This window comes from Lissotriton helveticus, chromosome 10 (genome assembly GCF_964261635.1).
Source record: "Lissotriton helveticus chromosome 10, aLisHel1.1, whole genome shotgun sequence".
NCBI classification, from domain to species: Eukaryota; Metazoa; Chordata; class Amphibia; order Caudata; family Salamandridae; genus Lissotriton; species Lissotriton helveticus.
Genome location: NC_136071.1, coordinates 275,532,005 through 275,546,699, shown reverse-complemented (window position 1 = coordinate 275,546,699; position 14,695 = coordinate 275,532,005). Strand labels below are relative to the sequence as shown.

The 14,695-nt window shown below is 42.8% G+C and overlaps 1 protein-coding gene across 1 annotated transcript in view; it reads left to right on the top strand.

Moving 5' to 3' along the window:
* Window positions 1-14,695, top strand: part of OBSCN (obscurin, cytoskeletal calmodulin and titin-interacting RhoGEF) — a 2,124,484-nt gene that overhangs the window by 811,654 nt on the left and 1,298,135 nt on the right. The window contains exon 72 of the mRNA XM_078665296.1: window positions 10,302-11,684. Coding sequence (XP_078521422.1) covers window positions 10,302-11,684 — 1,383 coding nt within the window. The remainder of the gene's footprint in view (window positions 1-10,301; window positions 11,685-14,695) is intronic.

The following is a 14,695-nucleotide window of genomic DNA, read 5'->3' as shown; positions in this document are numbered from 1 at the left end:
TGTAACTTAAGAAAGTGAAGCTCGGGATTTCATTCAGCTTGAAAACTGCAATCTCCCTGAATGGTCACTAAAGCAAAACGTATGCTTTAAAGGAGACATGCACGGGCTTGGCCGAGCAGTGCACGCCATCGACCATCTCCCCGCCTAAGCCAATCCTTCCCACACCCACATCGAGGCATAAATATACACAAAGCTGCCTTGTGTGTGTGTCACCCGCCCAAAAGCTCTTTCCCCAATTACTTTGGCCAGATAGCCGATACCAGGATCCTGGGAGGGGTGCAGTACTCAATTAGTACACTATATGGAGACTTCCGTGGCTACATTTGCTGATGTCCATCCAGTGTGGGTTTTTCTTTATATTTTTTGTTATTCAATAGCAAACAAAAATACTACAACTGTGTTTGTGTTAGATTAATGTTTGGATGTTGGCTGTTTATGCACCTTCATCCGATGGTATAGTCTCACGACAAGTTTGTGTATTCAGTTACGGCTGAGAATGACATCTCAAAACAGTTGCGCCGTTTTCGTAGCACATTTGCCACGAAACTTGCGTAAGTGAAAGGGATACTACGTTGGGAGAGAACACTACTAAATAAAGGAAAAGAAACTTAAATTGAATAAAGCACAACCATCATCGCTCCCATTTCTAAATTTGATGTGTTGTTTTTATCGATCTTTAATACAATGGAAGCATTTAGATGCTGCAGAATTCGGTTTTGTAACCAAATGCCCCGCCTCCAGAAGTAGTTGGTTCAGCCCATCGCCTCTCAGCCCTGGCGACCTTATCAGCGGGAGGGGGCGGGCAAAAGACACGGACAGCGGGAGGGGGGCGGAAAACATACACGGACAGCGGGGCACCTTCATCCGATGGCATAGTCTCACGACAAGTTTGTGTATTCAGTTACGGCTGAAAATGACATCTCAAAACAGTTGCGCCGTTTTCGTAGCACATTTGCCACGAAACTTGCGTAAGTGAAAGGGATACTACGTTGGGAGAGAACACTACTAAATAAAAGAGAAGAAACTTAAATTGAATAAAGCACAACCATCATCGCTCCCATTTCTAAATTTGGTGTGTTGTTTTTATCGATCTTTAATACAATGGAAGGATTTCGATGCTGCAGAATTAGGTTTTGTAACCAAATGCCCCGTCTCCAGAAGTAGTTGGTTCAGCCCATCGCCTCTCAGCCCTGGCGACCTCATCAGCGGGAGGGGGCGGGAAAAAGTCACGGACAGCGGGAGGGGGGCGGGAAACATACACGGACGGCAAGACAAGAAAAACATGAGTGCAATCAGGGGGAAGAAGGCAAGAGGACAGCGAGGAACGGCTCACCTTCACTGCGAAGGAAACAAAATGGCGGCCTCAAGCTTACGAAATTTTCCGGATTGGGGGCGTGTTTTGCTGTTTTGAGTGACAGACAACGTCACTGTCTAAAGAACAGCAAAACTTACGCCCCCAAATCCGAAAAAGACGGAGCCTATTCGGAGGGATGGCTCTCTCCTCTAATGGCTGGCCTCCGTTTAGGAAGCCAGCCAATGGGAGACAGCCAAAAACAGAGGCGGGACAAACAGTCCACTCTAAGAAACATAAAATCTCGGACTTCCGGTTCTGCCTTCGGCAGACCGGATATTACCTCGACCTAAAAATGACCTCTACATTCCATACATAGTTGCCTCACCACCTTCTAGACAGGGCTTTGTCCTGACATTCAAAAAGGCCCATAAACAGTTGAATCAAACAGAGGGCAAGTTTGCCTTTTACTTTCTCCTCTCTTTAACCCGGAATGTCCATCCCCTGAATACAGTACTTAGCATCTGAAATACTTGGTGTTCTTACTACTTTACACTTCTAGTTGTGGACACTAAATAGGGCCCCATGGTCTAGGGTGGCACGTAAAATTGAGATCAACTAGTGCACCATCTACAAGGGCTTTGCTCTGGTTAATTCAACAACACACCCTGAAAGACATTGTTAAAAACTGCAGCTGCACACTTAAAAAATGCAGTTTGTGGTTACGAACTATAACTTAGATAATTCAGAATGTGGATATCAGAAAACCTGATTCAGAACTCAGTTGTCCTTTCAAGCTCAAACTGTTCCAGAAACAATGTATGGGGCTGTTGCAGTGAGCTGTAAACCCAACCACCAGCATTATAAAATAGTGTCATAGTGAATACAAGTTCCTGGTAACAGATTCAGGACGTCTTCTCTACTGCCAATGTTTCACTTTCAGTGCTTGTGTGGCCTTTGTTATCTTCCCATTTCATTGCTGTGTCTCCCAGCTCCTCTCATCACTGCGTCCCCCTTCATGTCCGACATACTGTCTTAGTACATGAAAGTACCACACATCTCCCTGTCTAACTTATTAGGATACTAGTTAGTTTAAAGAAATGCAAATTCTCGGTTGCTGTCCCTCAATGAATAAAGCATGTGGTGTAATCACCAGTCCAGTTCTACATCAACACATGAGATGGATCATGTAAGAAATTGAGTTTTTTGTAGACTGGAGTGTGAGCCCTGTTTAAGCAACAGCCACAATCCCTTGCAGGGTAAACCACACAAAAAGTCACCAAATTAACCAGTACTTAACCCTAAATTGCTAGGCACAAAAAGCTGTCAGAGTTAACTTATAATGTGTATTTATGCAGCACACAAACAGCAAAAAAAGTGAGAACACAACAGAAGAAAGATCCCACACCAATTTAGAAACGTAGTACATTTTGATAAATTATTTGAAACCAAAATGACAAAAATCTAGTTAGTAGAACCGGATTTATCAAATGTTAAAGATTTTTGTAAAAATAGGGCCTGAAAGCATAAAGTGCTAACTATGGATATTTTGTCATGCTGAACTAGGTCAAAGTCACACTTTCAGGCTGACCATGATGGAGCGCAGGGAAGCTACAGTCACCAGATTAAGCCTGCTGAAATTTGCCTTCTCAAGTCAGCACTAAGAGTCCCACTCCCAGTGTATGGGACCTCGAGGAGCAGTGAGAGCATTGCGGGAGCATGTCAGAGTAGCGTGAAGAGCTGACCAAGCAAAGTGGGCGGTCGTCGCTGGAGCACTAAGATTGGATTGGCAGTCCCCACAAGCGGTCGATGCTGTAGCGCGGCAGGTTTGCGTTGAATTACAGTATGAGCGGTGAGGTCTTGGTATGGAAGTGCCTGTTTGCAGTCGTGAAGAGCTGTCACACCTAAATACAGCTCTCTGAGCCACACCAAGTGTCCAGGACTTCAGGGGCACCACTTCGGGATCAGGAACTCACTTCAGCTGGGCCAGAGGTTGGTGCAGGATGTTGAGGAAATTGTTATTGTCCCTGAGGCTCAGATCAGGAGGCCAACAGACCAGCCTTTGGAGTTACTCTGGTGTCCTGGGTTCAAAGTTGAAGTTGCAGGTGCAGTTCTCTTCTAGACAAGGAGGTAGCAGAGCAGCAGATCAGTAGTTTAGCAGGGCCACAGTCCAGCAGGGCAACCTTCTTGCATAGTAACATTCCTTTGAGCAGCACAGCAGTCCTTCTTCCTGGTAGAGTCCACAGGTCCAGAAGTGTACTGGAGAGTGGGTGTCTGAGGGCCTATCTTTATGCCCGGCTGCCCTCCTGGAAGGTGGAAGAAGCTTCTATACAGTGACTTTGAAGTGCATCGAATTTCCTGACTCCCCTGCCTTGGCACCAAGCCGGCTTCAGTGACAATGTGTAAGTGATAGGTCCTTTGTGTGAAGGCTGAGTACTTCCTATTCAGTTGCAAATGGGGCTGTGCTTGGTTCTGCCCCATCCTGCCAGCAGATGTCACATTCAGGTGCACCTTATCCCTCTGTTGTGTGACTGTCTGGGAGGAATATACAAAGTCTGTCAGTTACACCCAGTCATGTGACCCAAACCAGAGTGCAGGCACTAATGGACTAAGGGCATAAAAATCCCAACTTTCTAAAAGTGTAATTTTTAAAATTGTAATCAGAAACCCGACTTTACGATTTAATAGAGTTTTTCATTGCAATTCCAAAGACACCAAACATTATATTGCAACCTGCTCCCAATTGGAAATTACAGCTTATTAAATGTAATAAGGAATCCACAATGTTTTCCTATGGGAAGGCTAGGCCTCCCAGTAGTGAAAAACGAATTTAGGAGTTTTTAACTACATGCCCAACCTTTTAATTACTCAGCACCCAGTCCTTTGGGCTCCCTAGGGCCTACCTTAGGAGTGACATATGTAATAAAAGGGGAATTTCAGGCTAAGGAAAGGGGTTTTAATGCCAAGTTGACATGCTAGTTTAAAACTGGATTCATGCTGCAGTGGCAGGCCTGGGACATGTTTTAAGGGGCTATTTAATTTTAACCATGTTTTAAGGGTGTGAACACTAGGGTGTTAGTACTGTTTAAGAGTGGTAAAGTGCATAGAGTTCTAAGGCCTACAAAAACAAAGTCAGCAAAATGTGGAGGAAGAAGGGCAAAAGGTGTAGGGGTGACCCTGCAGAGAGGGCCAAGCCCAACAGATACCAAAACCAGAAGACCAGATATACATATGTAAGGGTGCACAAAAATGTAATGTATAGTATGACGGTATGGTAAGGTACTATATAATCTCAGTTCATTGAAGTTTGATTAAGCTTGTACACTTTTTTGACTGTGAACAACTTATATACAATTACCAATGTTCACTATACTGCAGCTAATGATTTGAGGCTGAACTGAGTTCATTTTTTTGGCCAAACGGAGTAAGAATCAGAAAATTTCAATGATAAATCTTCCCTCCCGCCTGTCTAAAATACAACTCCTGGTAGCTTTTTGAATGAGTGAGCCATGGGCATAGTTTCATGGTGGTGTTTGGGGTTACACCTGAGTGAGCCAGGGGCATAGTTTCATTGTGGTGTTTGGGGTGTTACACCCCCCTAATAAATGGATTCACTAGTAAATAGTTGGGTACAGGTGCTTTCAGTTGGGTATGGTGAAGTGCCTGCCAGATTTCACCTAGGATTTTACACGCACACATAAACAAAAACAAAAGCACACAAACACATGCACCCCTTCCCCCCACCACAAACACACATTCTCTCCCCTCTCTGTTTTGACGTTATTGCTGGTTAATTTACAACAATTTGTCTTTTAAGTAACCCTAATCTCACTGGTCTCCCTTTCCACTGGCCCTTAACCCCCTCATGACCTCCTTCTCATATAATGTATTTTACCATGATATCATTGGAAGTTATCAAGGGCCCCCTGAACTTAATGTGATACAGTTCCTAGGACAGGGAAAAACAAGTATGGAAAACAATTCCTAGGCAACTCAAACAATTAATCATACAATGACATACGGAGAATGTTGCAGAAATAATAAACTAGCGGCCAGATTCATGAAACAAAAATCGGCTCGCAAAGGGCCAGATTCTGAGAATCTGGCCCTTTGCGAGCGCAATTTTTGCATTTAGGATTCATCATCCCAAATGCAAAAATCGCTATTATAGAATTCGCAATTGTGCGAGGAATTGCATTTAAGGAATCTCTATTTGAGATTCCTTAAATGCAATTCATGAAACATTTAAAAATTGCGAATTCGCAATTTTGGGCCGCTATTTACCGCGAAGTCAAACCTCGTGGTAAATAGCGGAAACTTAGAAAAATGCACTTAAGTCCATTTTTCTAGGTTGTATGTTACACACACACATGTCCTTGGGACATGTGTTTGCGTAACACCAGCGTCCAATGTCATTTCAGGGGTGCAACAGGGTGTCCTTTGGACACCCCTGCAGCCTTGAAATCGCAAACTCAAAATGCGAATCGCTAATAGCGATTCGCACTTTGATATGTCTTCCCATTCATTCCTATGGGCCTTTAGGCCCATAGGGATGAATGGGGAGTTATTCCTTATTTGCGATTAGCAAATAAGGAATTTTTACATGAATCCCGTTTTGCTAGTCTGTAATAGCGATTCCTTAATAATCGCTATTACAGACTCGCAAAAGGGGACTTTGATGAATCTAGGGGTAGATGTTTAAAGAGAAATGGTTAAATTTATTGAATACATGTCATATTTTCTATTAAAAAGCTATTGCTCCAACACATTATTTGAATTAATAACATAGACAAAACATATAAATCAAACAAAATTATAACTTTATACATATAATTCACAATTTACAGAAATAAAAAAGTGTTACACAATATTAAAAAATTCCTTTTTGTAGTAATTATCGACGCGCGTTTCGGCGTTTCACACGCCTTCTTCAGGAAATTACTTAATCGTCTGTAGACTAACATGAAAAAACTTGAACGGATAACCTATTTTCTCGATGTGATAAAATTTAAAAATGTCTTTATATTGATATAGGGATAATGGTATATACATTGATATGATGGACAGTTGTTTCTTAGAGTCAGACCTCTTTGTTTAAGCTTCAAGTAATAAAGTAATAATGGAATTGACGCCTCCTCACTTAATAAGTTACGGTTAATACCATATAGTTGATGTATCATGAAGTTTAAAAAGAGATGTAAATTCGCTTCGGGATGATGCCAAACAGAAGATAGTTCTACAATTGTCGGCCGAAGAGATTTCGGTATTTGAATTCAATGGCGTCAGTGTTGATGGAGCGGATCACCTGAATTCAAAGATGAATGTTTTGTAATGTCTTCTGTGAGTCCGACCGCTTCTAGCTTTTTAATAGAAAATATGACATGTATTCAATAAATTTAACCATTTCTCTTTAAACATCTAGTTTATTATTTCTGCAACATTCTCCGTATATCATTGCATGATTAATTGTTTGAGTTGCCTAGGAATTGTTTTCCGTACTTTTACCATGATATGCCAGCATGATTGCTGGGAAATTTGAAACTCAAACCCCCCTAATCTTACTGCCCAAGCTACACCCCCTAAGGTGATTGTGCTTACATATGATTATGCAAAAGTTCTAACCAAGGATTGATAGCCCACCAACCCAGGTCATATCACTCATTGTCTTTGGAGAAAACGTTTGAATTAAGCAACGAAAATAACCTTAGTCCTTATTTCGTTAATATCATCACCTCATTTCAGTTTTGGTTCATTCGCAAACTATATCAATTCACTGAACCTCAGCAGATATTGTACTAAGATGCTAAAGGATAGCTATAGATTATTTAATCCCTATGTTGCCATTTATCTCATCAAGAGATTGATGCTAAATCAAGGATTACACTTCATGCATAATCAATGCAGTAGTGTTATACTGATTACTTCTGTCGTTGACTTTTCTACACATAAATGGGAAATAGTTAGCTATTATAACATTTACCACAAGTATTTAAAATGGTCAGTGCATCCATTACCAGCATTGTGTTTGCTACTTTTGCAGTGGTGTAATGTGCATACTTCCATCCATCCATCATTTTCTTTTTTTTTCTGTGCGCCTTTTACTTGTACTGATTTTGCTGTTAGTTTAGTATTCTGAAACCCAACGGGATTTTGCAGTTCTTTACAAGTTGTTTTCATCCATTTATCCACTCATCCACTTGGCAATCCATTTCTTTCAATCTTTACTCATGTGTTCTCAATTTCTACTTTCCTGCCTCTTTACCTCATTTCCCTCACTCTTTATTCGCATTACATCACCTCATCGTTCATCTTATTCACAGTTTTCGTTGTTTATGAAAAACAATAATTCATACTCACTATGCTGCATGGTCACAGATGTGGACCAGATGAGGTACTTTAGTAGAGCTCTTTCATGTGAGGCACATGTATGCACTATCACAGTGGGCGTGCACCCACTGGTAAATATAATTGATTTTCTAGCGCTTAGGCTGAATTCTAATTTTTTCTAATGGGATTGTCAGTGGATAGATAAATGAGGATCTAGTTTGACAGGAGAGGTTCCAATATCACATTGTCTTTTGATCCTTGTAGCGCCTCCCATTGTAATTACTCAGCCTTTAGTAAACAAAACCGCGCAGGAAGGGGAGGTGGTTCCACTTGAATGTGAGCTATCGACTGAAGACCAGGAGGTCACATGAATGAAAGGAGAACAACTATTTGCCCTGGGGATAGATACAAAATTATTTCTGGCTAGAAAAAGCAGCCACTCATTATCCACAACGCTGATCAAAAGGACCAAGGGTCTTACTCCTGCGCGACAGTGGCAAATGTGAATACTTCTGCTACTTTCTCTCTGGAACGTAAGTTAAAAGCTGCCTTTTTCCCCTAACATGCGAGGTGGGCAAACTCGTTAAAATAAGCGCAATTGACAGTTTTCCACTCGTTTCTGCTGTTCATGATAACACACTTAGCACCAGTGGCAATGATGGCCTCCGGGGGAAGCAACAGTCTCAGACTAGTCTTCCACTGGGGTGCTTCGTGTGGGAAAACTGGATGTGGACAAGGATAGGTTTAGGTAGGCGAAGGGGCATTTGGTTGGTTATGATATAAATGAGTCAGGAAGTCCGTGTACAGCCTCTTCCTGACTCAAGGCACCACTGGGAAGGGTCATTGGTATTTGTTTAGGGAGGACCATGCACCCGGCCTACATGTTATAGGGTTCATTAGTGCTCATTCAATGCAGCATGGGGCCAGAATAGGACAGGTTGCAGTGTATAGGCGGTATCTTGGAGAATGGAGAGTCACATGCGGTCGTATACAACCCCTGGGGGGGGGGGGGGGAGAAGAAAGCACATGTGACAAAAGATGGCGTGCAGAAATCCGTCGAGCTGGATAGAGTTTCATTGGAAGGTGTTTGCTAGTGTAAAGGAAGGAGAGGCTGGATATATGCTTGAGGGCTTTGGAATGACAGTTGACGTGAAGTGTGAATGGTTACTGGAGGAATGGGAGTGTCAGATTTATGAAGTTTGTTGTTATTTGTTAATGTTAACAATGTTACTGTAGTTTTGCAACCTTGTCCTAATCAATGGCCTTTTACAATAAACTGTGGTCATGGAGTGTTTTTTCATCACTCAAACTTTTAGGGGAAAACATGGAAACAGCTGAAGTGACATCACATCTCTCAGGAACGGTAGGGCAAAATCAATGGCTGTAGTAGTTTATTTGTAAGTAAAGGATTTGTAATAGCAAAACATCACTCAATAAAATAAGTTAAAGACACGCTTTTTCTGATAGGTCTAGTCTTGGTTAGGTCGTACAGTACGTCTGCTTAATTCCCTTTTTGTCTCTTGGCTACAGGGAAAAAGCAGAGTTGGCGATGAACATGTAAACTTAACATTAGCTCAAGGATTATGCCTACAAATGTTTTGTTGCGAATTGTGTACTTGGAGTTATACCACTCCATCCCATCTAACAGTTCTGAGCTATATATTCAATGCTTTCTATACTTCAATCACTAAGTGCTCTGGCACTTTGAAGGTTACATAAAGAGCTCTCTTGCTGCTTATCACATTTCTTCGCCTCACCTCCATTCTCAGCTGATCTTATGTGTATTTGTAAAACGCACTATAACCTGTGAGGGTATTCTGGTGCTGATGACATCATTGATACCATAAGGTCACCTCAGTGGGCCCACAGCCTAAATAATTCCTGGAAACACACTTCATAGTTTAACGCAGCTGTGCTGGCTGCAATGGAGGACAACAATGCCATGTTCTAAATTTGCTTTAGATTCTTTGCGTTGTGTGTGTTGTGGTGCTGTTCTACCTTTTTTCACAACAATTGGCACTTCAACGCATGAATTATTTCAAGAGGAAGTTCATATTTGCTGGAACAATTCATCCATAATGCAGCCGCTGTTTGTGCAGGTAAGAGTGGTGGTGTGGTGTGGTGTGGCCGGGTGGAGGGGTATTTGGACGGACAATGACGAAGGAAAATTAATTATTTATCTAATTTTCTCTTGTCAACGTCCATCGAACCCTCCCCCCCCCTCCCCCCCCCCCCCACACCCGGCCCTACCGCTGTTACATGCATGGAACACGGCTGCCATATTGGACTAACAAATAAAAAGGTTCAACGCATCCATATATCACTGCATTATTTGCTTGATCTCTGCTAGACAGTCATTATTATACATTGTACCCTTCTGGTAATGGAAACAGTCTTTCATTAGAAAGGTCCATGTAAAGGTGGGCTCTTCTGTAGGCATGATAAGATTTCTTGACTGTGTCTGGCAGCCCTGAAAGCCTAACAACTGACTGACATTGCAAGAGCCCTGCTGACATTTCAGAAGCCTTTGGTTGACTAACAATATTTTGATTTCCCTCAGAACACATCTGTAGATATGTTAATTGAAAACAGTACATAACAGCAGGACTTTGTGATTGACCCCATTGTTGAGTTATCTACTTATTGGTTACCCAGATGAGTCAATGTCATTTTTGCCTTTCAGCACCATCTGTTCCTGAGGCAGTAAGCATCAAACAGCTGCTTGAGGAACCCCAATTGATTGATGGGCTCATGGAAAAGGAAGATGGAGGGTCCCAGCCCAGTTTGCCACCAGAGGCAGCACAAGAAGGAGATCTGCATCTCCTTTGGGAAGCTTTGGCTAAGAAGCGCAGGATGAGCCGGGAGCCAACCCTTGAGTCCATCTGTGAGGTGCAAGAAGAAGATGAGAAACTGCGACGTCTGAAAAAAGAAGCTGAAACCCGTGCAGAATACTCAGAAAGCTACACCTCTGATGACCTGGCCAAAACTGGGGAGGCTGATTTCTCATTCACAAGTTCTGATGATGAGTCGAGATCTGGGACACCATCATTAGTGTCCTACCTGAAAAAAGCTGGCCACTCCACTGTGACCTGTGGTACCCATGTTCAAACTGTCTCCACCCATAAGTTCTTTAAACACTTTGAGACATCCAATACTGAGGTTAAAGATATGATTACTGAAACCAAGGAAGTTGCACCACCTGTTGTGCCCTCTGAATTAGAGGACATCGATGACGATGATCCTTCAATGAACTATGCTGCTGTGAAAATCCAGGCCGCTTTCAAAGGCTACAAAGCAAGGAAGGTGATCAAACAGCAGGAGTGCCCAGTGTTTGGTGATACATTCAAGGATATTTCTGGGGAACCAGGAGGCACTGTCCAGCTTGAGTGCTTGGCCATCAGTAAAACTGATATCAAAGCCCGATGGCTAAAAGATGGTGAAGAACTTTCTGATGGGCGCCATTACCATATTGACAATTACAGCGATGGAACCTGTTCCTTGATTATAACAGGACTTGACACTAAGGACACTGGGAAATATACCTGTGAGGTCTCCAATAAGTTTGGCGCAGTGTCCCATAGTGCCAAAGTTGTTGTTGGCAGCCAGTCACCTGAAACTCTCCGTAAGCAAAAACCATCTCCATCAAAGTCGAGCACGGACAGTGAAACAGAAGGCTCCTCAGGAAGCGAAATGGATGATGCCTTCCGCAAAGCTGGCAGGAGGCTTCACAAGCTACTCAAATCTAAGATCTCCACTGAGATGTCAGATGTGGAAGAGGAGCTGTTTGTCAGCGCAGATGAGGGAGACTTTGGCGTGGTGGACCAGCAAACATATCGGGAGGATGACAAGTACATCTACATTAAGTTTGAGGTCATGTCGGAGGCAAAGATCGCTGCTACAAGGTTCAGAGAAATGTTTGGAGCGATGGGTATCCCAGTTGAGGTCGACATCTTTGACCATGGTGTGAAGAAAATCGAATTGCGCATCATGAAAACAGGACCAGGCACCGCAGGACAATCACCAACAGAAGAAAAGCCAAGGCCTGCTTTGCTCACTTCAGATACCGGTTAGTATGCAGATTTACAACTGTAGTTCTTTGTTGTATAAGATGTGAAAAATAGAGTAAAACATGTTTTTTCAGACGGTAGTACTTTCCCAAAAGAATATGACACTGCCATGGGTTATGCTGCTCATGTCTGTCTATTAAAAGCGGGCAAAGGAGTCAAACTGCCTTCAGAAACCGTGGGAGGAAAACCACTGGTATAGATGCAGTAAATATTTACAGTAACACAAATGATCAGTGCCCCCTTTGCTTACAATCATCATAGCAGCTTATCTTGAAAAAAAGCAGAAATGGCCAAACATCTTAGTTAATTTATATAATCAGTAGAAATGTCTACGACATATTGAGAAACAATGCACAATGAAATGAATGTTTTTCATTTCCGAATCTTGTGCTGTCCAGTCTGACCCTAAATGTTTTGCCCTTTGATTGCATAATGCGTATTGGTCTTTTCAGTCGGTGTTTGGCAGGAGTTGCGCTCTGGGTACACCTCTTGATTAATGCAGTTTGGCAACCCTTGTCACCACATTGTATGTGTAATGGATGAACAACAAAGCATGCTTTTTGCTTGCTTTTTAGAGTTCCAGTGTCCATGTAGTACTTTTAACGTGGGTTTTAAAACATGATCTGTTTTGGGTTATATTGTAATATGCATTTTACTATTTCTTTCATGCCTATGCCAGGTCACTAATCAACACCTTTTTGAACAAACATGAGGTACACAGTAACTGTGGTACCCAAATGTTCCTCCTACTGTGAACCCCAGTGCCAGTAAAAGGTTTTGGATGAAAATGACTAGGTGCCCCCGCGCCTAAGGGAGGGGCACCCTTAGTCGCGCCACGGAGCCGAGCCTTCTGAGGGGGCTGGTTCAGAAGGGAAATGTTTGGTGACGTCTATAAAACGTAAATGAAATTGAAACTTAACATCAAGCTATTTAAGGCGGTGTTTCAGAGGTCGCGTCCTTTTGTCTTTGTGGACCAAAGGAAAGCTTTTAATCTTTCAATGGTTTGTGGTGAGTCATCTGATTTGATGTGAATAAAAATTCCTTGCCTTGGACTACATAACCTGATCCCGAAAGTTCTTGGGCCCAGCGGAGGCGGAAAAGTGTCCGAAGTGGGGGAGGAGTGAGCCTTACGTTGTGCGTGTACTATTGTGATGACATCTCTTCCAAAATAAACACGCACATGCGGTAAATGACTGACCGGTGTAATGGGCCATCTCATGGGCAGTTGTGCACCATTCCCCGTATACTTTCAATAGGTTTGCATCACTGTGTTTGGAGTGATTAAATAACCACAGGCTTTCCAAGTTGAGCCCTCGAAGTAAAGTGGCGTTGATTTGCCTCTGGAGGTAGGCAGGCATAATGGCTGATTTAGAACTGAACCTCAGTGGAAAAAAATCCCACCCCGGATAACATATCAAAAACAGAGGACAATCCACCATTTGCACCTGTGCCAACCTACAATCCCTAAGCTGAAAGAAATTCAAAGGGTACCCCTTCCATTCCTCCAGATTAAGCACCTCTCTTAGAAACTAGATGATTCCCCACCAAAACATAGCTTCAATCTTGGCAGCAGATTGCTTGACTGCAAGAGCACCTAGGCAGCACTCTGAAGTGATCAAGGTGGTATCTCATGGCTAGACAAAAATATATTGACACTACTGTGTGTGCGCGAGGCACTATCATCCCCTCACTTGTTGGTACAGACAAGAAAATGGCTGCTAACATCATTCCCATCTTCCACATCTGTTGTTTAAACATTCCTTACCACTTTCGCTACCCACCTTTATCAGTTTGCTATTTCTCCCTTTTCCTCCCTCCTCCTCCCCGCTCATGCATGTTTTCACTCATGACAATATGTTCCCTCTATATAGTCTTTTCTTCAATTCCCTCTTTCTTCCCTTCCTGTCTCCATTTCTGTTCTTCTTTAGATCTCTTCGCCCTCCTTTATCTTTCCAACCACCTTCTTCTTTAGTCTTCTACGAAGTTAGCTTTTTGTCTTTCCACTTTTCTCTCTCACGTATCTCATTCACCCCCTCAATCTTTTTGTATTTTGCTTTCCTCCTCTCACCTCCTTTCTCTTTTTTTTGTTTTTCTCTCTCCTCTCTTTCTGTGTCTTCATTAATCCAAGTCATTATGCCTTCCTTTTTTGTCTTTCCATCTCCATGGTCCTTTTGTTTCTCCTTCTGCCCTCGAATTTCACTCTCTTCTTTTTCTGTTCCCCTCACCCCCCCTTTTGTCTTTCTTGGAATCTCTTATCTTTTCACCTCTCTCCTCCATTTGTTTCTGCCCTCTCTAACTCCCCTTATTCCGCTTCTTCATTGTCTTTTCTTCCGCTGCAATTCCTCTCTTTTTTTCTTCCGCCTCTCATCCTTCTCTCTTGCCTCCCTCTGTCCGGCCCTTATTCTCGTTTCCCATCTATCTTAGCGACCTTCATCACATGACAACAGACACACATTTGGATAGAGCGAGCCTTTTAATTCTGCTATGGTATTTCGGCAACGGTTCCTGCTCAAGTCACTGGAAGCATAGAGAACGTATAATTATGTGACTAATGCATTTCAGTGCAGCGATGCGGGGACAAGTCCTGAAATGCGTTAGTTTAACCTTTGATGCATGACACTTAGCAAGGCTGCACATTTACACCTGTGAAACCTCGGAAAGAGCCAGAAACTATAGAAAAGCTATTTGTATTTGGTGCCCACAGTTTGCTAGTAAAGCTTTTTGGAACGGATACAGCTAGCTTCAAATTCTTTACTTTTGATCTCCCCCAGTTCCCAGACTAGATCCAGGATATTTTCATAGCATCTGCTCCTACACGTTAGCAGGTGACGAGCTTTGCAACAATCCTGCTGCACTTCTAGAAGTGATGGCATAGAGCCATATGTAGGCAGAGACGTTTTAAGGCATGGGCAAAGTGGGCCCTGGCCCAGGGCCCCAGCCTTTCAGGGGGCCCCCTAATAGGGCCAGCTCAGTTCTGCAGAGGCTTGCCCCGATGACCTTGAATAATTCT